Source organism: Mesocricetus auratus, unplaced genomic scaffold (assembly GCF_017639785.1).
Source record: "Mesocricetus auratus isolate SY011 unplaced genomic scaffold, BCM_Maur_2.0 Super-Scaffold_100007, whole genome shotgun sequence".
Classification (NCBI taxonomy): domain Eukaryota; kingdom Metazoa; phylum Chordata; class Mammalia; order Rodentia; family Cricetidae; genus Mesocricetus; species Mesocricetus auratus.
The window spans coordinates 39,476,655-39,499,360 of NW_024429191.1; the positions used below are offsets into that span (position 1 = coordinate 39,476,655).

Sequence of the window (22,706 nt, forward strand, 5' to 3'; positions counted from 1 at the left end):
CCTTACAGCCGACGGGAAGTCCTGCTTCCCAGGCAGTCCAGAAAGGACGGCAGTCATGAGGCTGACATGTGCCTTCCCAGACAAACAAAACTGAAGTTATAAATAATTTCACTTTTTAATTTTCTGTACAAAATTTCTCAACCTATGAAAATAAAGTTTGCAAAAGTCAAAGTAGTACATGAGCCTGCACAGGAAGCTGGCTCAGCTGAGTCTACACTATGTACAAGTCTCCCAGGAGGGGGTGAGAACCTCAGGACAGGGTGGCCCTCAGCTAAGGGAAAGGTTCCTTTCCATAGGACAGGAAAAAGCCACTAAGGTGCCTACAGAGCAAGAGCGTGGCATTGGGCCAGTACAGCCTCTGCAATTTCTAGATCTGCCACTAGAGGTCGGCATGATCCTGATTGCTTGTCAGGCTCACCCTCTCTGGATCACAGCCAGTGACAAAGGTCCCTAAGGGCCTCTAGCACTGGGGAAACCATCCAAGGTTTAGCTGGAAGTGACAGTGGTCCCGCCGCCCAGGCGCAGAAGCATCTGCTGGCAGTCAAGCAGTAGCCGGTGGTCACCAAGCTTCTCTACAGTGCGTGCTGCCTCAGCCAACATGCTCATTTGCTGTCCAGGGGCCGACAGGAAGGCAGGTGGCAGATAGCAGGAGGCCAGCAGCAAGGCCTCTGTGTGCTCCCGCCATGTGGGTCGAGGCTCCAGCTCAGCTCCGGTGCCTGCACATACATGTATCATGTCAGGAAAGCAAGGCTTAGGTCTGGCTACGGCCACACCCCACGCATAGGACAAGGTATCTTGACTTCTTGTACAGGGAACTCCTAAGCACTTTGGATGCCAGGGTCCTGCTCTCCACATATGCTGGGCACACAGGTGGGCTCAACCTCCTTCCTATGACTACCTCACAAACTGTCACCCCAGCTGATTTCTGTAATTCAGCTCTCAGTATTCATCATCCCAGGCCAAGCCAGCCTCCCCGCTCCCCCACACACAAACACACTGTAAACACAGCCACCTCCTTTGCCACTGGAGCCCGCCCGCCTCCGCAGACTGCGGTCCAAGAGCTGGTGTGTCCGGGCAGGACTTGCCCCTGCCATCAGCCGAGCTGTGGCCTCGTGTAGGAACACCTGCGGAGTGAGGAGTAATGGCCAGGTTCAGATTCGGTGCCTACTCTCTCCCCTGGCTTCCTGCCTCATGCCTCCCAGTGTGAGATAACAACAGTAGGACTTACTCTCCTCATAGCAGGCCGGAAGTTCTGTGCCAAGCGCCTCAGGCTGCTCAGGTCCTGTTGGAAACCGCGCAGCTCCAGAGCGGAGGCCTGGGATCCACTGGCACTGTGAGCTACCTGGGCTGAGGCTGGTGATTGCTGGCGCTGCCACACACTAGTGCGGGCCACAAGCAGTAGATCACACAGGAGCAGCTGCATGGCCTGGGGTGGCAGAGGGCACGGGAGGCTGGAGCATTGGTAAGGGCAGAGCCCCCAGCACCAGGGGCTGACCCTGGGCTGCACTGAGACCCTGCACTGCCTCACATATGCAATGCAGCAGCAATTCCCTGTGGTCCACCTTCTCTGGGCCACATGCCCACGAGCCCGACAATGGCCCCTACAGGAGCCCCTCCGGTCAGCTCACCATAGCCTCCTTCCTGGTGGTGGAAAAGGGGGAGACCATTCTCCCCAGACTCCAGCCTTCATCAGACACTAAGGTAAGGCCATTCACTGTTTTGTATTAACTCCAAAAGACTAGGAATGGACAGCTGTGACCCTGGCCTAGCCAGGTACCCATCCTACCCCCTCACCTTGTCAATGGAGCTGCCAGTTGGTGTAGTGGCTAGGCTGTCCCGCAAGTACCCACTGGCCTTCTCACAGACGGCCAGGCTGGCTGGGCCGGATTCCACCTTTCTGTGGTCCAGCAAAGCCCGGGCAGCCTTGAAGGAGTACAGAGCGGCCTTGGGCAGGGGTCTCCTATTGGGGTTAGAGCAGATACGGTACGTTAGAACAGGACACAGCCCTTCCCTGAGCCCTCCTACCCTGGTTCTAGTCTCCCGGGGCAGAGTACACTGTCCTTCCCATAGAGATATTTAAGCAAAGTGCCGAGGGGCCCAAAGCCGGGTGAGGAGGACCTGACGGGACACTCACTCAGTCTCCTGCAGCACTTGGGGCATATGCTCCACCAGTGGGTACAGGCGCTCAGCCGCCTCCTCATCCCGCCGCAGCCAGTGGACCACCACAGCCGTCAGGGAGGCCCACCATTTGGCCACGGGGTCTGTGCCTACAGAAGAGAGAAAGGCGCCTGACCCTCAGCCACACTGCACTTGGGCCTGGCAGGAGTCAGGACAGCAGTCTGGAACTCACCGGTGGCGGAAGCCATGCTGGAGCTGACAGAAAAGCTGCAGGCAGGAGTTCCAACAGCATCAGAGCAGCGATTCAGCAACTGGAGGTATCCAAGTGCATCTGAGAACTCCCTGAGGCAGGAAAGAGATGTCAGGACAGCCAGCAACAGTCTCAGGATTCTGGATGACACTGGCTCTCCCCAGCTGCCCATCAGAGCATAGTCTGACCCAATGGCTCACAAAATCCCACCTGACAGAGGAAAGCAAGAGCTAGAGAGGCTCTGAGGACACACACAGTCTGGCTACCAAACGTCTTGGACAAGGCTTTCCCAGACTTCCTGTTGGAGGGTCCTGCCCGGAAGTGGCACAGAAAACCCACCTGTCTCCATCAGCTGTCCCTGGGCTGGGTTGAGCGATACAGTTCAGTGCTCTCTCCAAGAGATGTTCGCAGAATAGTCGGGTCACCTGTGCCAGAGGGTCCACTGTGGGCAGGGGTGAATGGAGTGGAGGTTAGACGCCCTTCCCACACCAATGCCTTCACAGGCTGGGGCCCCAACCCACAGCCACTTCCTAGTTGCAAGTCCTAACAGACATAGACATTGATGGGGAAGTACTTAGGCCCTGCTCTCTGAAGCTTGGGCTACTCAGCCTCTGCCCTGGGGAGGAACGTGGTGAGCTGTGCAAGGATCCCACACTGGAAAGGAGAGTCTACCCAGTCACACACCCACTGGCCCTGACTCTTCTCGGGGCTCTTCCTGAAGACCACAGTGGTGTGGTCTGGAGTCACCTCTCAAGTCCACCCACGGCCCAGTGACCCATGCTACTTCCTGCTTCTAAAGCCCAGTAAGCCTCCCACAGCCCCAGCCACTGTGCGAAGTAAGCTGGGCAGGTGAGGGTGTTCAGAGATGAGGGACAGGGACGAGGCATAAGAATGGAATGAGAGAGCACCTGGGTTCCCAGCCACGCTGTACAGGCTCTCCTGTGGGGCACCATGCACAGCCCAGTCCCCATCCACGAAGAAACGGTGGCCTACAGGGTGGCAGAGCCACTGCATGGCAAGCGGCACTGAGCCACTCTGTGCCAGGCAGGCCTGGCGGGCACTACTCAGGAAGAAACGCTGTGGGGAAAGGAACAGGACTGTGTCACTGGCTCCAAGCTCAAACCCAGCCGTGAGTTGGAGACCCCAGCTGGGCTCATAGCCTACCTTCTAAACACTGCTACATTTGGTCCAGCCCCTTGCACTGGAAGGGACAGGTGAGAGTTGCAAAGTCCCCAGCCCTGTCCCCCCTCGGCCTACTTACTGTCAAAAAGTGCAAGGCTCTTGGGAGACTGGTCTTGACCCTCAGGGCAGCAGCCACATAGATCTCTGCCAGTGTTGCCATGGATACAGCATCTCCTGCACACTCTGCCAGGTTCAGAGCACTCAGTGCCAGGTTAGAAGCAACGAGGTGCCCTCCTGTGTATTTGCCTGCAAACAGGCAAGCATGAGGACGAGAGGTGACGGGATGGGTAGGACCCAGCCATACCCATGGCGTAAGGACAGGAGGTGACGGGATGGGTAGGACCCAGCCATACCCATGGCGTAAGGACAGGAGGTGACGGGATGGGTAGGACCATACCCATGGCGTGCAGCTGGTGCAGCTTATGGTAGACAAGGGCCGCATCTCGAGCACTGGCACGCGCATCCACTCTCAGCCCACAGTCTCTCCGCAGGCCCCCAGCCCGGCCTGCCAGCCAGCGGCCAACCCAGAGACGCTGCAGCAGATGGCGGATGAGGTTCCAAAGCAGACTGCAGGCCAGGTCCAGGTTCGAGGTGGGCAGGGGCCGTCCCAATGCCTGCAGGGCCAGCCACAGCTGCTGAGCAGCCTGGGCAAAATCTCCCTGGACAAAGGGTTGTCTTAGTGAGAAACACAGCAGCAGGCATCTCCCTTATGTGGGCCCCTGGAGTCAAAGGATCTCTGAAGGCAGGGGTGGGGCAGACTGGAGTATGGACAAAATAAGGGAGAATGTGGGGCACCCAGCACCTTCCAGGCCTGGGGACCTACCCTTCTCCTCCTCCCCAGGGCCAATCCCTTACCCGGGCCAAATCCAGGTCAGCTTGTTTGCGATGTCTCCAGAAGTGTACAGCTGGGCCAGAGTGTGGCCGGGTCACAGGTTCCCCATAGACAAAGAGAAGAGCCAGACAGGCCAACACTAGTAGTCCATTGGCCAGCCAGACTAGGGGTGGCAACAACCACTGGGTCCAATTAGAGCCATCTATAGACAAAGAGAATGTCTGAGGACCTGGCTCCTAGGAAATCCAAAGTCCCAAAGGCCTCTTGAAACAATATGGAGGCTGGCCTGACTCACCTCTGCTCTCGGCCTCCAGCATGCTACGCCCAGAACTGTGGTGAGCACCAGCAGCACTGGAGGGACTGGGGATGCTCCAGCCAAACAGTGATGCCAAGGGGTTGCAGGTCAGACACAGGAAGACCAGTGCACACAGGGCCAGGCGGGACCGGTCCAGCATGCCGTGGCCGTGCAGCCGCTGGGCTTTCACCTGGCAGAGAACAGGGAGGTGAGGGCAGAGCCCAGCTAGCTCCAAGGACAAGGGTTCAAATGGGGAAGACTGCAAGGCCTCTGGGAGAGGGAAGGAACCATGTTGCAGAGTCCAACCTGGCTATCCTCAAAGACTGGGCTGTCAGGCTCCGAGTCACTGCCACCACTGCTGCTACCTCTGCTGCCAAGGGACAAGGGGCTACTCTGGGAGGGTGAGCCGGCGTCTGAGGGTGGAGGGGTCAACGTCTCCACTACCTCAGGCTTCACACCCTCCATAGTCACATCTGTGCCTCCTCCACTGCCACAGGCTGACACCAGGTCCTTCAGTGATTCTGCAGGCAGAAGGAACAGGGCTGGGAAGGAGGTCGAGCTGCCAAGGCCCCAAAACTTGGACAGTTCTGTTATGGTCAAAAGGGCCAAGGCCACTGTAGGGTACATCTGATGAAGAGAACGATGGGGAGTTAGAAGACAGGCCAGAGCCAGGAGCAAGGCTGGGCGGGGCAGAGAAGACTGCGTCAGTGTGAAGGTTTGAAAGCTTGGCCCCCATTTGTGGAACCGTTCGGGAAAGAACAGGAGGTGTACCCTTGTTGGAGGTGTGTCACTAGGGTGGACTTTCAAGTTTCAAAACCCCACACTATTCCCAGCTAGATCTCTTTCTGCCTCATGGTTGTCTTGACATGTGAGCTCTCAGCGACTACTCCAGTGCCATGACTACCTGCCTGCTGCCATGCTCCCTGTCACGATGGTCATGGACTCGCCCTCGGAAACTGAAAGCCCAACAAACTCATCTGTAAGTTGGCTTGGTCAGTGTCTTACCACAGCAAGAGAAAAGAAGCTAAGACATGGAGAGGCTGGGACTCACTGCTTTTGAGAGAAGCTAAGACATGGAGAGGGGGCTGGGACTCACTGCTTTTGAGAGCCGTACTTCGCAGGGCCAAGTTCTCCTGCTTGAGCTTCTGGTTGCTGTGCTGTAAGAAGCGGATATAGTCGATGGCCTTGCGCAAGACGGCGGATTTATTCAGCTGCAAGGAGAGGGAGAGGGGGAGGGCTCAGAGAGCCAGGCAGACTTGGCTCCAGGCCAGCAGTGGGTAGAGCCGCTTTGCATCACAGCCGCCTCAGGACCTTGCTCCTTCTGCCTAGACCTGTCCTGCGCTGCTGTGTGGGGCACGAGGCGGTGTCACTGTCATCGCCTCCTCACGCTTCGCTGACTCCTGCAGCTCTTCCCTGTGAGACCCTCCCGGGGCACCCAGTCTCACCTGCTGCTTTCACCAGCCCTCCTGCCATCATTGGCACAGACTTCTTGTCCTGCTCAGCCCCCGCCACTCCCACTAGGGAATCAGTTCCTCCAGGACAGGATGTTTGTGTGTCATCACCATAACATCATCAATGCCTAGAACAGCCCTCCCCCCACTTTAATTTATTTAATTGTACTTTGTGTGCATTGGTGTGAGGGTGTCAGCTACCCTGCAACTGTGGTTACAGACAGTTGTGAGTCACCCTGTTGGTGCTGGGAATTGAACCCGAGTCCTCTGGAAGAGCAGTCAGTGCTTTAACCACTGAGCCCTCTCTCCAGCTCTGAACAGCCTTTTCTTTATTCAGGATGCCCTTGATAAAATCTAATCAGGAAAAGGGGACTGCCCAGACCCAGACACGTTGATGCACGAGACTGCCCAGGTCTGGCCTGAGCCTACTTCCTGCTGGCTGACGTGCCCTCTTTTTTCCTGCTCACCCTGGCCTGAGTCTCACAGGCCTCTGGCCGTACCTTTGCCTCGGTGCCCACCACCAGGTCCTTGAGCTCCACGATCTTGTCATTGATAGAGGAACGGTAGCGCTTCTCAATGGCATTGTGGGCTGTGCGCTTCTCACCACGGCTCTGAGCTGAGCCCAGGGCCTTGCTGCCGGCTGCCAGTCTATGGATGGGCAGTTTGTCTGTATCCACAACCAATGGTACTGTGGCCAGGATGGTGCCACCACTCACCAGGGTCTGTGGGATCAGATGCATGTCACCAGGTCACAAGGTGGACATATACATGTGCAGCTCCCTCCTGGTCTCCCTTTTGCCTGGGCCATCTACCTGCAAGGGGCCTGCCTGCACGGCTGTGCCAGGGGCCAGGGTACTGATGCCAGCCGCCTTCACCGTGGCTCCTGTATCTGTTTTTACCGTTGTCAGCAGCAGTGAATCGGCCTTGATGAAATGTGGCTGCAGCACAACCTGAGGGGAAGGGACCTGGCCATGAATGGCATTCAGGCCAGGCCTCCCCATCCCCCTACCTGGCCACACCCACTTACTGGGACCTGCTGGATCTGTGGGGTCACAGTGGTTGTTCTAGGGGCTGTTGAGGCTGGCAGTGGCTGCTGGGAGGCTGAGCTCTGGACCTGGGTGTGTAAAGAGATGGGCGAGACTCCTGGTGCAGAGGCCAGTGACAGGCTAGATGCTGGCTGTTGGGCATTTCCAGGAAGGGTCCCTGCAGAGACAAAAGTCAAAGCTGCTGGCACAGGCTGCCTTGCCTACTTTTACCCCATCCAGCCAGTCTGACTGTGGGCTTCATATAACTACCCCTCTGATGTCCTAGAAAGACAGGCCCTGCCAATGCACTACCTTGCAGCTGAGTAATGGGGGAGGAATAACTTTGGGCCTCGCACCAAAGGGCATCTCAAGCCACAGGATGGACACCTGACTTCTGAGGCTGGGAAATTCCTCCACTAAGACCACAGCTGCTGCTCTTCCTACGTCTCCTCCCATCGCCAGCCTTACCTGAGAAGCCTGAAGGAAGGCTCGAGTACCCCAGCACAGGAGCAGGGCTGAGCTGCAGGGGTGGTGGGGGGAAGCTCGGAGGCAGGAGGCTCCCTGGAGATGGCTGAGCTGCTGGGGGCTGCAGGATAGTGAGTGGCACCGGCTCTTCTTTGATTCCAGGGGAGAAGGGGGGCGCGGACGGGTACATCGTTAAAGCGGCGGATGCAGATGGCGGAGCAGACAAGGGTGCAGGTGTCACCTTGGGTTCCCCCAGGAAGGCTTCCAGAGAGGAGCCCAGAGAAGTAGGAGAAGACAAGCTCTCAGGAGAGTTGGCACCAGGGCTGGTGGGCTCTGGGTCTCCTGCCCCGCCCCCTGCATAGGGGGCATCAAACAGGCCAGGGAAGTCACTGTCTTGGTTGTTGATGAGCTGGAGCATGTCTGGAGAAGAAGACAGTGAGTCAGTGAGAGCAGGCATGGAGGCTAGCTCCTGAGCAGGGCCTGCAATGCTCCTGGCACAACCCTTTCTCAAGACACCTGTGATGTATGGAGTCATTCCTGATACAGCGTGTGTAGCTGATGGTCCTGGGCACAGCCAGACAGGGCTGGTACCACTGGGGTTCTGACTGACTCACCTCTAGACTGGGCTTCACACTGTGGCTGGCTGACACTGACTTCTTCAAAGCTCTTGTCACTTACCAACACCACCTGACATCTGGTAACACTCACAGCCATAGCACATAGTAGGACCACATTTGTTCATACTCACTCAGCATGTACCAAGTGCCCATACCAGGCAAAGCATTCTTCCTAGCCCCCTTCTCCCCAGGGCTTACCTATGCCATACACAGCAATGCTATGGTCCCAGAGACCAGGAGGCTATGCTCAAGAATCAGAGTCCAGCTGGGTGGTGGGGTACAACTTTAATTCTAGCACTATGGAGACAGAGGCACAAGGATCTCTGTGAGTTTCAAGGCCAACCTGGTCTACAGAGTGAGTTCCAGGACAGTGAGGGCTACACAGAGAGATTTGTCTCAAAACCAAGAGTAAGAGTCTAGCTGAGGCAGTATCATGAAACTTTACAACAAGAGAAAGGGAAAGTCCCACCTGAGAACCAAGAACTTTCCTGGGAATTTCAAAATGTCCTGTGTTAGTGGCCTTTGTTTTATTTCCCTGGGTTGGTGTTTTGTGTGTCACCGTGGAGCAAGGAATCACACATGATAAACACATACTCCACCCACTGAACTACGCTCCAGTCTGGTCTGGTTTTTGTTGTTGCCTTAGTTTTTTTTTATTGTTTTGTTTTTTAATCTGAATACGTGTATATATGTTCACATGTATGCAGGCCCACACACATATGTAGTTGGAGACTGAGGGACAACCTGGGAAAACTCAGGAACACAATCCACTACCGGTGTGTACTACCCCACCAACTTGGATTTGGTGGTCACATTCAAGTCCTGATGGTGGCAAGGCAAGTGCTTTACCAAATGAGTCAGCCCCATCTTGTCCTGTAGCTTGCTTGGACAGTGGTAACCTTCAGCTCCATCTTCACGGAACATAGACTTCTTAGTCCCTCCATTCATGCATGTCTGTCTGCACTGCATGGTAGACTCCAAGAACTAGCTACAAGCCCTTCAAGAGGTCTCTCCTACCCTTTCTGCTCCCTTATTGACCAACTGGTTTGTTAAGAGAACACATGCCCCACGTAAGACAGAGATAGCCCTGTTCTGTCCCAATTGAGCATCAATTTTCTAATCTGTAAAACAAGGGCATCTATCTTCACACACTCAGGAGGTCCAGTTCTCAGTAGAGGAACAGAATATAATAGTCAACACAGCAAAGGAGACACAGAACAAAAAAAGCCTTTAAACGGGTGCACAGTCCCGTGGGCTCTCTAAGGATGCTTAGCAGGGGCTCCTGCACATAGAACTTGATGGAAGCTCAGGTTACTGAGAATTCTGTGATGTCACCGGGGTGGGGGCGTGGGGCGGGGAGACAAGTGTAGAAAGACAGAAGACTTTTGTGTTTCTACTCCTCTGGGCCAGGTACACCAGCCAAGGCAGATATAGATGGCCATGTCAGGGAGAGTCCTTATCCATGCTGGACAGACAATGGGGTGAGTAGGTCTACGCCAGCAGATGGGGTCTGGGCCAAGCCCAATCTGAGGCCACCATATTGATGAGCTAGCCTGAGCTCCCTTATGTGAAACAAATGCCCTATTCCACAAATGAAGACACACTGAGCTAGGCTAGTTCTTTTGAGTCCAAATCTACCTGACCACAATGCTGTCAGCACTAGCCACTTCTACTCAGACCACCATTTCAACTCAGGTGCACTCGCCTGTTCTGGAGGAAGAAAGGATGCTGACATTGAGGGCCACAGGCATGCAGAGACCACACAACAAACTTCAAATCTAGGTCTACATGATGAACACCAAACTACTGTTCCAGCTGCCATCACTAACCCATTCTTCAGCAGAGCACACTGAGGCTTGGAGCAGAACCAGCTGCTAGCCAATCAAAGTATCTGTGTGCTTCTGGTCACAAACTCGAGCCCTTCTTGCAGCCAAGTAGCTTCAGGATCCAGGTCTGGACATTCAGGCTTTGGTTTCCCCTCTTGTAAAAGCAAACTGCTCTCTACCCTGGCTCCTTCCTCCTAACAAGGACTGAGGCACACTCCCTGGCTCTATCCCAGCTGCAGGCCCTCTTCCCCAGCTGGCAACTGGCACCCTGGTTGGCACAACCCAGGGCCCTCTCACCCACTCACAGAGGCCAACTTTTGGGTCAAAGGGCTCTATACCATCCACAAACAAAACACTAGAGGCCCGCAGTGCTCTCTCTTGAGCAGGAGCGTGGGTCAATTGCCTTTCACTGGGCCTCAGTTTCCTCCTCTGCAAAAATGAAAGGATTTAGCCTTTTGGCAGCCCTGGTTGAGGCTTTGCCCAGCAGAGCAGGGTATCAACACTGCCTACTGACGGATGCTCAGGCAAGAGGCACGTTACTGCAAGATGGACTTCCCTATGGCCATGGACAGAAAACAACAGGGTGGCAGCTTCAGCCTTCTGGATCCTTGTGGGCTCTCCAGGTTTATGCAGGTCATAAATAGTACTTTTAATCATTGGAACTTCCACCTCTCAGGCCAACTCACCATTAGCCTATTTGCTAAATGGGGAAATTCGGGCCAAAAAAGAAAAACTGACAGTTTGAATAGCCCACTTTTTGCCTGGAGGATCCAAAATGCCCAATTAGAGCCACCATATAGGTCAGACTCCAGGGTGGACAGGACACTGGCCCTCCTCTGTTTCTTCCTCCAGGCCCTGCCCAGAGGGAAAAGTTGTCCAAGTTGCAGGTGCTGTTGTCGTCTCGTCCCTAAGCAGGATAGCTAAACTAGGTGTGGATTGCCAACTCCCGACCCAAGGTGGGCTGTCTCCTCTGTTACAACACCGTACTAAGATCAGCTGCAGAGACCCTGGCAAAGTAAGAGTGCAGAGTCCTCCCCAAAGTACCTTCAAACGTGCAATCCATGGCTTCTTCGTCTGCACCCCGCCCCTAGGGCGTGCAGTTGTTGCCCAGACTGCGTCCGCACCGACTTCACCTGTCAGGCCCCGCGAGGCTTTAAAGCCCGCCGAGTGCCTCGGTACCCCGCCCCTCGGGTGAGCGCACATGGCCAATCGGCAGCCGTGCCGCGCCCCATTAGTGCCCCGCCCACCCCCGACAGGGGCGGCTCGGGTTTCACCCGGTGCTCTGAATGGGGCCGGGGTTACTAGCGGGCGTCCGCCTTTAACCGCATCTGCGCCAGCGCGCGCCGGGGTTACTGGCGGTCACTGACGTCCCAGACCCTGTCGCCCAGGCACCACCCCTGAGAAGTGCTCAGGTCTGGGATCCAGGCAGCGGCTGGCTCTGATCCCGGAAGCTCTGTGTTCCCACCGTTGGCTCGCACACATCCAGAACGAGCCTGGACCACTTTAGTCTCAGTTTACCCACTCCTGGCCCCTCATCGAGTGGCAGCAGCAGAGATGTTATCGCTACTGTCTGAGGAAGGCCAGGGCTGCCCCTTTAGGTGATAGCAGCTAGTGGTTCAGGGACATTTAGTTAGCAGAGCAGCCCCAGGATGAGGACACCCTGATTTCAGAGACCTGATCACTCATGAAAGTGAGTGAGCAAGGAAATCCTACTTCAAATCACACATCCAGCAAGTCCTGACCTCAGCTCTGATGTCCATAGGCTGAGTCAGTGTCATCCTGCATGGTCTCACAGGCCCAGCAGTCAACAAGTGATGCCTGACACTTTTCATGTAGCATTCTGAAAAGACCAAGAAGGGACCCAGTCTCTGGGATGGAAGGGAAAGCCAAAGGATATTGAGGGGATGCCAAGTCTGTCCCTGTCCCTTGCTGACAAAGGTAAAGCTCTCTCATCCATGTGCAAACACACACACACACACACACACACACACACACACACACACACACACACAGCCACTGCCTCCACCACCACACAAGTGCCGGCCAGCACCTAGCGCCCAGTGAGGTGGTCTGACAACCTGCTTGGCAGACCAGGGACTCCCACAGGCCAACCACAGAGTCTCCTCGATGGGAGTTAGGGACCTGCGTCCTCGTGGCCCATCTCTTTTCAGGAGTCTCGGCTGGAAAACAGCCACGGCCTTCTCATTCACCCGACCCTCTTTCTAGGTCCTTCTACATCCTCGTAGGAGGTTCCAAAGAAAACAAGTCTTTTTTGAGACAGTTCTGCCCAGTCTGTGATCTGTCACTCTTCAGACACACCAAGCACAGCTGCTGGGAAAGGCACTGACTGTAGGCAGAGCTCCGGGAAGAGCCCTAACACCTAAGGATCCTCTGGGCCGAAGTCCAGGGATGAGGGCCAGTGCTGACCCTAGTTTAGTCCTTTCTTCTCATTCTGGAGTCCCGAATACAGAAAGACTTGCAGGCAGAGAGACTCAACTAACAGACACTCAGCATAGGTGGTGTCACGCCTCCCCACCTAGCTGGACACTTGGAGGAAGGAAGGAAAAGACAAGGCTTGCTGTCCCAAGGAGTAGCAGAACTCAGGAGAGGCTTTGGGAGGAGTGTGACCCCAGCATAAGTTTTGTGGGTGCAGAAGGCTTAGCCGAGCAGTGGACCAGGGGCAGGCCCGGTGCCTAATGGCCCAACCCCTATTCCTGCTCTGGCCTGACCTCTACCTCACTCCTTGAGTCCAGTCTGTTAGTCCATTTCTGTAGATGTTGGTGGTCAGGGTGGAGACTGGGAGAGATGGAAACTCAAAGCAACCTCCTTGAGAATAAGCCTTGCCAAGGATCTGCGGCCATGTGCTTCGCCCTCTTGACTTCTAACCCTGACTGCAGACCAGCCTCCACTCACACAGCCTCCAGCCCTGATTCTGCCCCTCTCTGGGGACGGGGAGGATTCTGGGAGAACAAGCTTACAAAGCATCTAACCACTCAAAAAGGTCTCAGCAAAGGTGGTTCCCTTCACAGCCACTGGAACAGACTAGAACTGGGAAACTAGACGGTGGGTTCTCTGATAACCTGTAGTACTGAAGGCAACCCTAAGCACTTGGTAGGTTTTTAACATCTTAAAGGGGACTAGCAGAGCCACATAAGAATTGAGGCAGAGGCACCCATGTGCCTCATCCTAGGAAGGACTAGGACTCATTAGGTCCATCAGGTCTGGAAAGGGGCACCATGGTGCCCAGACTGAGGGCCATCAAGAGACGCTGAATACTGGCTTCCCATGAACATGTGCAGGCTTCCATTTCCCACGCATATTCTGAAGCAAAGGGACATGAGGAGGCCCAGACTCAAGCCTCACTGGGTTCAGCTCCTCCCCTTCCTTCTCCTTTCCAGGCCTGATCTCTCCTCCTCCCCTCCTCCCCTCCTCCCCTCCTCCCCTCCTCCCCTCTCAGGCCCTGATCCTATCTGACTCCAACAGGAAACCTGAAGACCCAGCTGCCAGTCCCAAGCAGTATCTGAGGCCCATTCTAGGTGTCTGCTGTATGTCAGTCACTTGCCTAGCATTTGGGTTCAGCTAAACAGCACAGAACCCTGCCCTTGGGGCACTTCTATTCCACCAAAAGAAACCAGCTGCACACATGTGCACACATGTGCACACATGTGCACACATGTGCATGGGGAAGGCAAATGGGGAGGTGAGAGCACCATGACAGGAAGGCCAGGCAAGGAAAGTCAGTGCTCATCAAGACTGTGGTGCTTACACAGGAGCCACACTTGAGCGCAGTCTGAATACATAGGGCCACAAGGGAGGAAAGAGTTCTCTGGCCAGAAGAAAATGCAAGCCCAAAGACCCCAAGATGTTGCAAGTTAGGTGTGAGGGCAGAAACAGAAACCAGTGTCTGGGGGTAGGGATGGGAGTATGTTGGGATTTCAATGTAGGCTGGTCTGGCTGAGCTAAGGATTTGCAAACTGTCCCATGCCGTGAAAGACTGCATGACATGTGAAGGGTAACAGCTGGAAGGGGAGGACACAGGGCAGTGCCCCTGGCTGTTGGAGCTTGCAGGCTAGAGGACAGAGCTGTGGCTCATTGTTCCTCCAGGCATGCAGCCTGCCCTGTTGCTCCCCAGGCCCTCACTCCTCAGAACTCCCTGGCAAGCATCCGGTCCTTGGCTGTCATATGGGTGCCAGGCACAGGGGCATAGATTGCCCTTTGTGCATGCAAAGGCCCTGCTCCAGGGATTAAGAAAATGTGGCTCTTCCTGGAAGGGGATAGGCCACATACAGGGTGGTGAAACAGTTACCCTTGAGCTCAGGACCTCTCCCCAGTGAGGATACCAGGTCCAGAGGGGGCCAAGAGCACAAGAGCCCAGCAAAGAATCTGAGACTGGACTCACTTCTGCTGACCCACAAGCCTACTCAATTGCCAGTCAGTTATGGTGTGAGGTGAAGCCTGGGCCAACCAGCCTTTAGTTTGCACCATCATGGCATATGCAGAGGGACAACAGGGATTGCATGGGCCAGGCTTCAGCAGGGGCCCTCAATCATCTGGAATACCCACCTTACTCCACAAGCAGTAAGCAGAGGGACTGGGGATGGCTCAGAAAAGTACTTCCTGTGTAAACAAAAGGATTTGAGTTCAGTCCCCAGCACCCACACAAAAAGCCAAGTATGGAGAGAGGGAGGGAGGAAGGGAGGGAGGGAGGAGGGGGAGGGAGAGAGGAGAAGTAGAAGGAGAGGGAGGAGAAGGAGAGGGAAATGGAGAGAGAGAGAGAGAGAGAGAGAGAGAGAGAGAGAGAGAGAGAGAGAGAGAGAGAGAGAGAGAGAGAACTGGGTGTGGCCACCCAGGGAAAGAAGAGGTGAAAAACAGCCTGTCTAGTTAAATCTGTGCATTGCGGGTTCAGTAAAAAAATACTGCCTTTAAAAATTATGTGGAAGAGCTGGAGAGCTGGCTCAGGGGTTAGGAGCACTGGTTGTTCTTTCAGAGGACCCTGGTTCAATTTCCAGCACCCACAACTGTCTGTAACTCAAGTTCCAGGAGATCTGACACCTTCACAGCAAAGCACATAAAATAAAGTTAAGTTAAATTATTTTTTTTAAAAAAAAAGAACTTGTTCTTACAGAGGACCAAGGTTCAGTTCCCAGCAATCATATGGTGGCTCACAACCATCCACAGCTCTAGCTCCAGGATATGACACCCTCTTCTGACCTCAAGAGGTACTGCAAGCACATTGTGTACATACTTATACATGTAATCAGATGAATCTAAAGATGCTTAAAATGTATTTTTAAAATTATGTGGAGAAGCAAAGACATTAATTAAACATTGTCCTCTAACCTCTATACATCTACATACACATACATCTGTGCACCCACACACATATATAAATACATTCATACAAAAAAGAACTAAACACAGTGGGATCTGTGATGAGGACCATGAAGACCAGCACTACACTTCAGCCTTCAGCAACAGCCCACTCACCTTGCTGTTTTCTGAAGGTGTCTGTCTTTGTTAGAACTTCTATTGCTGTGAACAGATGCATGTCCATGGCACCTCTTATAAATGAAACATTTAATTGAGGTGGCATCTTTTTTTTTTTGGTTTTTTGAGACAGGGTTTCTCTGTGGCTTTGGAACTGACTCTTGTAGGCCAGGCTGGCCTCGAACTCACAGAGATCCACCTGCCTCTGCCTCCCAAGTGCTGGGATTAAAGGCGTGCGTCACCACCACCCGGCTATGGAACTTGAGTCACGAAAGATGGGCAGTGGGCTGGGAGTAGGTGGTCCCTCTGATGCTCAGTGAGAGAGGCCAGGACACTGCTATGACTGAGGTTTCTTCTAGCTTAGCAGATGCTAAGGATGGGCTTGCTCTTAGAAACAGGGCAGGGACCCCTTTCTGGCTTGTCTCTCATGAAAAACGACAGAACCATTACACAGTACACGCTCAGAAATTGGAACCACGGCCTGGAATGTTCTGGAAACTACCTGTACATGATCCTTAGATAGTGACTGTTAACATTTGCTGAGTAAAACACAACAGATTCAGGTGCTGGTTACACGTTCTAAACAGTGTGAGAATAACCCTGTACACTATAGAATGTCCACTAGCCTCTGGTAAGCTCAGCTGGGCCCCACAGATTCAAGGAACGAAGTCCTAGTATTTATTACAATGGTAAGAACCAAAATGCCACAGGTCAGGCCACTTGTCCAGGGTCTCTCAGGAGGGCTGGATGTGAAAACTCTTGGGTTCCAGCCTTCCAGCTGAAGGGAGCTTTGTGTGTTAGAACCTGGTTTGGACAGCCTGCTGCAAGGCTTCCTGGGAAATGGGTAGGGATGGGGGTAGAGTGTCTGTCGCAAGGGAAGAATAGTCAGTATAGGCTTCTCCATCGCCTAAAATTCTTCGTGGTGGGACAGACCTCCAGCCCTGCTCCAGTCCCCAAAAGCTCTGGATGGCATGGACACCTGAGGACAATTCTGGGCCCACTTCCCTCTCTAACCTTGTAAAGCAGTAGGCTATGGGTTTCACTTGCTGTATGACCCCACTTGGTCTCCAAGGTCCAAGTGGACATCAGGTTGGAGTTTCTTGGATCTATCCCTAGCACTGCAAAGTAAACAAATTGGCTAGTTAAAAACAAAAATGTATTCCTCGGGAAGGGCTAACATTTGCTTGGGAATGTGATCAAAAAAAAAAATTTAAAAGGCATTGCCTCAAGCATGTAGCCAATAGGAGACAGCCATCGTCCAGCCGGTAAAGTACCTAATCTAGGCCACAGTCACAATCAGGTAAAGTCTAGGCCTAAGGCTCCACCTGGTAGTGACCCCTATTAGGAACTTAGCCAGGTCACTTAGGAAGCTGTGTCCTGCTAGGTGATTGATGAAGGACAAGAGGGGAGCCCCAGCCACCTGCCTCCCTGGACCCACTCACTCCTTCCTTCCTCTGGTTCTCTAGAGGCACTGCACCCTGCTACTCCCCCTCCCACAAGGGAACTCCCAACCCTGTAGTTCAGAGAGGTTGTGGCAGTTTCCTTAAGAGCAACAGCACACTGGTGAGCTTTCTGCTGCCCTTAGTTTAGACAGGCTGGACACGAAGGCAGGCCTCATGGGCAGGATGCTTCCAGGCTTCACCTGAGGGGCTCAGTACATGCAGACCAGCAAGAAGGGGTACACTACTGTCCTGGCAAGATTTATGTCAACTTGACACAAGCTAGAGTCATCTGAGAGGAAGGAGCCTCAATTGAGAAATGCCTCCCTAAGATCGACTGTAAGGAAGCCTGTAGGTTATTTTATTTTTCTCTTCTTTCTTTCCTTCCTTCCCACACCTTCCTTCCTTCCTTCTTTCCTTCTTCCTTCCTTCCTGCCTGCCTGCCTTTCTTTCTTGTTGTTTTGAGACAGGCTTTCTCTGTGTAACCCTAGCTGTCCTGGAACTCACTCTGTAGAACAGGCTAACTTCAAACTTAGAGATCTACCTGCTTTGTTTTGTTTGCTTGTCTGCATTTTCTTAATTAGCGATTAATGGGGAAGGATCCAGCCTATTGTGGGTGGTACCACCCCTGGTAGTCCTGGGCTCTATAAGAAAGCAGGCTGAACAAGCCAGTGAGCAACACCCCTCCACAACCTCTGCATCAGTTCCTGCCTCCGGGTGGGTACCTACCCTATTTGAATTCCTATCCTGATTCCCTTCAGTGATGGACTATAATGCAGAAGTGAACGTCAAACAAATCCTTTCCTCCCCAAGTTGTTTTTGGTCATGGTGTTTTGTTACAGCAATGGCAGCCCTAAGATACTTCTCGGGTTGTACCCAAGAAGGGGGTTTTGGGTGGGTGGACATGGTTGACAGAGGGGCATCTTGACAAGGTCTTAAATGCCACCAAGAGGAAGGTATTTTATTCTGGGATCACTGGGGATTCATGGAAAGTTGACAACCTACAGGGAATTCCACACCAGGAACCAGCCAGTGGCCACTCAGATGTTATTTTGTAAAGAGTGCTTGTGCTTGGTGGGACTAGGGACAGAAGACATACCAGGGGAGGAGTATGGGTGGCAAAGCTGGTGGTGGCCTAAAGAATGCTTGTCCCATAATCAGTGCAACAAACCAAACCAAAGAGCAGTGACAGCGGGGTCTATAAAACCAGCAATGTGACTGTTAACACTCTCTCTTAGGAAGGAGAAGGCTACAGGACCCTTAGCTGAGATCCCCCTTTTTATTTTATCTATTTGTTTAGTTGGGTTTTTTGTTTGTTTGTTTGTTTGTTTTGAAGACAAGGTTTCTCTGTGGCTTTGGAAGCTGTCCTGGAACTAGCTCTTGTAGACCAGGCTGGTCTCGAACTCACAGAGTTCGCCTAACTCTGCCTCCCAAGTGCTGGGATTAAAGGCGTGCATCACCACTGCCCGGCCCCTTTCTATTTTTAATAATTTACCTATTTGTATTTGATGTACATCAGTGTTTTGCCTGCATGTATGTCTGTGTGAGGGTGTTAGATCCCCTGGAAGAGGAGTTATAGACAGCTGTGAACTTCCATGTGGTTGCTGAGAATTGAACCCGGGCCCTCTAGAGGAGCAGTTAGTGCTTTTAACCACTGAGCCACCTTTCCAGCCCCTTTACCCAAGAGTCTATTCACTACATTCTTGTGCTACCCAGCTGCGAGAAATCTTGGGAGGTCAGCGTATACAAGAGGTAGAAGGTTATCTGAGGGGTAGGAGTGGGGACGGGGTGCCTCCAGGTGCAACTCTCTAAAGACCCTCCCTCTCTGGAGCGAGACCTGGCAGTGACACAGCTGTTTGGGAGTCCGCAGGATCCTATAATTGCTCACCCACACCAACTGTGGAGGTCTGAATAGGAATGGCCCTGATAGGCTCACAGATTTGAACATTGGTCATCAAGGCATGGCACTATTTGAGAGGGATTAGGAAGTATTGCCTTGTTGGAACAGGTGTGGCCTTGTTAGAGGAGGTGTGTTGCTAGGGGTGGATTTTTGGGTTTCAAAAGATCAAGCCACGCCCAGTGTCTCTTTTTGGGATGGAGAACTCTCAGCTACTTCTCCAGCACTATGTCTGCGTATATGCCACCATTTATTCCTACCACGATGACAATGGACTAAACCTCTGAAACCAACGAAATGCTTCCTTTATTAGAGTTGCTGTGGTCATGCAACAGAATACTAAGACACCAATAAACTCACTGGTTCAGGAAGGTGGACTTGGACGGAATCATTTCTTCGGTGTGTCACAGTGCCCTATCAGATGCATAGACACCTCTCCCTAAGGAGAGTCACACAATACTAGAATATAGACAGATCCAGTGTAGCCCAGCATAAGAAAGGGGTCAGAACTCAGGAGGGCTTCTCAGTAAGCAGTGTTGGACCTAGGCATACATCTTGGGCCGACAGACAGAGCAGCTATTGGGGAGCTGGCTCTCACAGGCCTTGGGTGCCCCACCACTCCTCCAGTAAGTAGCCAGTCTCAGACAACATCTATGCCCATTTACCTCCTCTGTCCTCAGGGCACAGTGCCACCAGCCTCCCAGTAGTCCCCATTGCAGGCTCCTCTGCCCAGTCTTTAGTGACCTGACACCAGACACAAGGAGGAGACAGCTCATCTGGAGCCAGCAGCGGTACTTGAATCTCTGAGCCCAGCATCACCCTCAGAAAGAAAGAAAGGCGGCAAGCCCCACCTCACGGGCAGTTGGCGTAGACAGGTAATGGGCTGTGGGGCTTCAGGCATTGGCTGGCTCTCCCTGCCACTCTCCAGTCTTATGACCAATGCTGCTCTGGGCTAAGGGAGACAGCTGACCTCTTAACCCAGCCTTGGGAGCCAAGGGTCCAGGTTCTTGAGCCAGCAGCCTGAGTCTGAATTCTGGCTCTGCCCTGCTGTGGCCGTGTGACCTTGGACAAGTCATTTACTGTGTTTTTCAGTCTCTCACCTGTGAGTGAAGATAAGTTTTCCAACAGGGATTGTCAGAGGACCCACTGAGATACTCAACATAGTGCCTGTCACACACCAAGTGCTCAGGAAGTGTTTGCCACCCATCTTACGATGGCCTACCCCAGTGCTGAACAGGGACTTTCTAAACAACGTCACTCTCCTTCTCCTGTCCCTTCTCCCACTGCCCTAGCCATACCTGGAACTCAGGCCTGCCCAGATGTTTTCAACCCTCATTCCTCTTAGGTGACCCAACCTCTAACCCCCCAAGTTACCCCTCTTTAGCCCCAGGACACGCCTACTAGAAGCTTTGACAGCCCGGGTGGGGCTCTGAGTGGTTCTCCCAGATGCTTGCCTCTGGAGCTCAATGAGGATCTAGGCATAGCACATGCTAGGTGTCTATCAACAGAGCATGGGGGTGAGGGTAAGAGAGGGCACAATCTACTGTTTGTTTTTTTATTGTCTTCCCCCACACCCACCCCAGCTGCTGGTGGTTGTTGAAGTTGGAGATGAATCAAGTTGGGCAAGTTCAAGCGATGTATTAAAAGCTCTAAGTGACCCGGGATGTGGCTCAGTGCAGAAATCCTGTCTATATGTTCTAGATCCTGGGTTACTGCCCCAGAATCGCAAAATTTGAAAAATATTTCAGAGAGCAGCAGCTGTGTTCCTTGTCTCACCCTCCCACCCCCAACTCCTCAAACTTAGGTCGCGCCCCTGGGGCCTTTGCCTCTTACCTTGCCCTCCGATAAAAAGTATCTTTGCTTGCCGGTGCCGGGGGCTGCCCCCCAACACTAACGCACCCAAGAGACCTCCCTGAACTCTATCCAAAGTAGCCAGATACTTGCACGACCAGGTGCATGTAAATATCCATTCGTGGGCTTCCTTGGGAATTTTGGTGCACCCAAGAAATGATAAAAGCCAGGTCGGCCTGTGAACTGTACACAGGACCCAGCCTGGAATTCAGTGGATTCTCAGTGTGTCCAGAAACCAAGCCCACCACAGCATGGAGAGCTAAGTAAGCCTCAACCCGTGGCGCACAACTGCGCAGTACGCACGCGCAGAAGCTCCCGAGCAAGTGACCTCCCAGGACAGGCGACCCCGCACAGGCCGCGCAGGAGCCTCGGGCCACGCACCTTGGATGTCGGTCAGCAGCGCGGCGTCCAGATCGCACAGCTCTGTCAGTGCCTGTTCCACAGCCGCCTCACCGAAGGGCAGCTCCTCCATGGCGCCGGCGCCCTCCAGGCTTCGGAGGAGGCCCGCCTTACCGAAAAGTTCCTCGGAAACTAGGTTCCGCAGGCGGAGCCACCCAAGAGGAGGGGCGGGGCTTCTCTCAAGGCCCCGCCCACCAACCGACGTCCTCTGGCTCCAGACGGTTCACTTAGCGGGTTCCGAGTGCCCGCTGGAGTCCAGTGTCCCGTAGCCTGTCTTAATCCATTTATCAATCCCGCTGTTGGGGCAGAGAGGGCCAGCGGGCCTGCACAGCTCTTAAAGGAAGATTCTGGTCTCCTGGAAGACTGAGAAAAAGTGTGGATCCCAAGGTCAAGCAGCGACTCTGTAACGGGGGGCCCAGAGGAACTGAGCCCACCTTCCTAGATCACGACCTAGACCCAGGCCCGGTCAGCACCCTGAGTACTGAAAAGTGAACCCTGGGCCCTGTGACTTAAGAGGCAGGTAAAGGAGGGGAAAGGGGTTAGGTTCCTCTAGGTTAGACTGAAGTAAACCTTTCTGGTCCATACAATTTGCAAGTGGGGATTCATAGAAATCAACCCGGGAGCCGCAGTCCAGCTGGAACTGCAATGCTGAGACTCCAGGTACAGGCTGGGTGACTGTGCTCACACCTCCCAACCAGTAGAATTAGTTGTCTTTGGGCGAGGATGGAGTGTGTGCCGGGCCTGGTTTCCACCTGAACACATTTGTCCCTCTCTCAGTGTGGCTGCTTAAAAAATTACTCAAATAAGGTGCTCAGGAGTGCTGGGACTATAAACCACCTCTCCCCGACATGCAGCCCTTGCTCTGGGGCCACCCTGCCATTTCCCTCCCACCACCATCAGAAGACCCAGGAATTTGATGGTTTCCGGAAAACTCAAGCAGCCCTTCCCAGCCAGAAGGGCAGGGGTCTTCGGAGGTCAGTTGAGCTAATGCCTCACCTGCTTGTGTGGGTCACTGATTTTCCCGAGTCTCTGCGGGAAAGGGCCGAGTTTTTAGAATCATCACAGCAGATCAGCCTTCTGGGAACTGAGTAAAAAGTATGCATAGCTCCACAAACACACGTTCCGTTGCTGCAGGACTCGGGGAGCCGAAGGTAAAGTCAAAGACCTGTAGCCAGGACTAGAAAGCTCCCTGTGCGGCAAAGCCCAAGGTGGAAGAGCCGACCACCAACACAAACCTCTGCTCCACAGGGTGGGTTTACAAGGGCAGCAGCCAAGGGGAAGCTTTCCTGGGGAAGGCTGGGAGAACTTCAAAGGAAGTTGGTGGTTTCTGTCTCAAACACCCGAGACCTCCAAAGATCTCAGGACCCCTTGCTGGGTGGGGTCTTTGGCGCTCAGAACACAAGCACGTTGTGGTGATCCTGGGCAGGGCGGGGTCTCAGCCTGGCAAACAGTGATCTGGGTCAGCTGGTTCATCACCGCGCAGTCATGGGACATGTTTGTGACAAGCCGAATACTTTTGTTGTATTAACTTGTTCAATCCTCCCAACAGCCTTAGGAAGACGTCTGTTCCCA

At 53.6% G+C, this 22,706-nt stretch overlaps 1 protein-coding gene across 2 annotated transcripts; it reads right to left on the bottom strand.

Moving 5' to 3' along the window:
- Window positions 1-96: 96 nt before the first annotated feature.
- Srebf1 (sterol regulatory element binding transcription factor 1) lies at window positions 97-21,275 on the bottom strand. 2 transcript variants are annotated; one of them, XM_005067680.4, is made up of 19 exons: window positions 21,117-21,275; window positions 7,622-8,038; window positions 7,156-7,331; window positions 6,941-7,078; window positions 6,629-6,850; window positions 5,774-5,888; window positions 4,984-5,198; window positions 4,678-4,867; window positions 4,406-4,584; window positions 3,948-4,209; window positions 3,630-3,796; window positions 3,277-3,445; window positions 2,708-2,810; window positions 2,351-2,460; window positions 2,135-2,267; window positions 1,795-1,960; window positions 1,229-1,426; window positions 1,013-1,124; window positions 97-716 (listed from the first exon to the last, which is right to left on the bottom strand). In XM_005067680.4, the coding sequence occupies exons 1-19, from the start codon at window positions 21,205-21,207 to the stop codon at window positions 487-489; spliced, it is 3,393 nt and encodes a 1,130-aa protein (XP_005067737.2). In that variant the 5' UTR covers window positions 21,208-21,275; the 3' UTR covers window positions 97-486. The 2 variants fall into 2 exon arrangements, with proteins under 2 accessions (XP_005067737.2, XP_005067739.2); XM_005067682.4 differs by lacking the exon at window positions 21,117-21,275 and adding an exon at window positions 11,106-11,250.
- Between the last annotated feature and the right edge of the window lie 1,431 nt (window positions 21,276-22,706).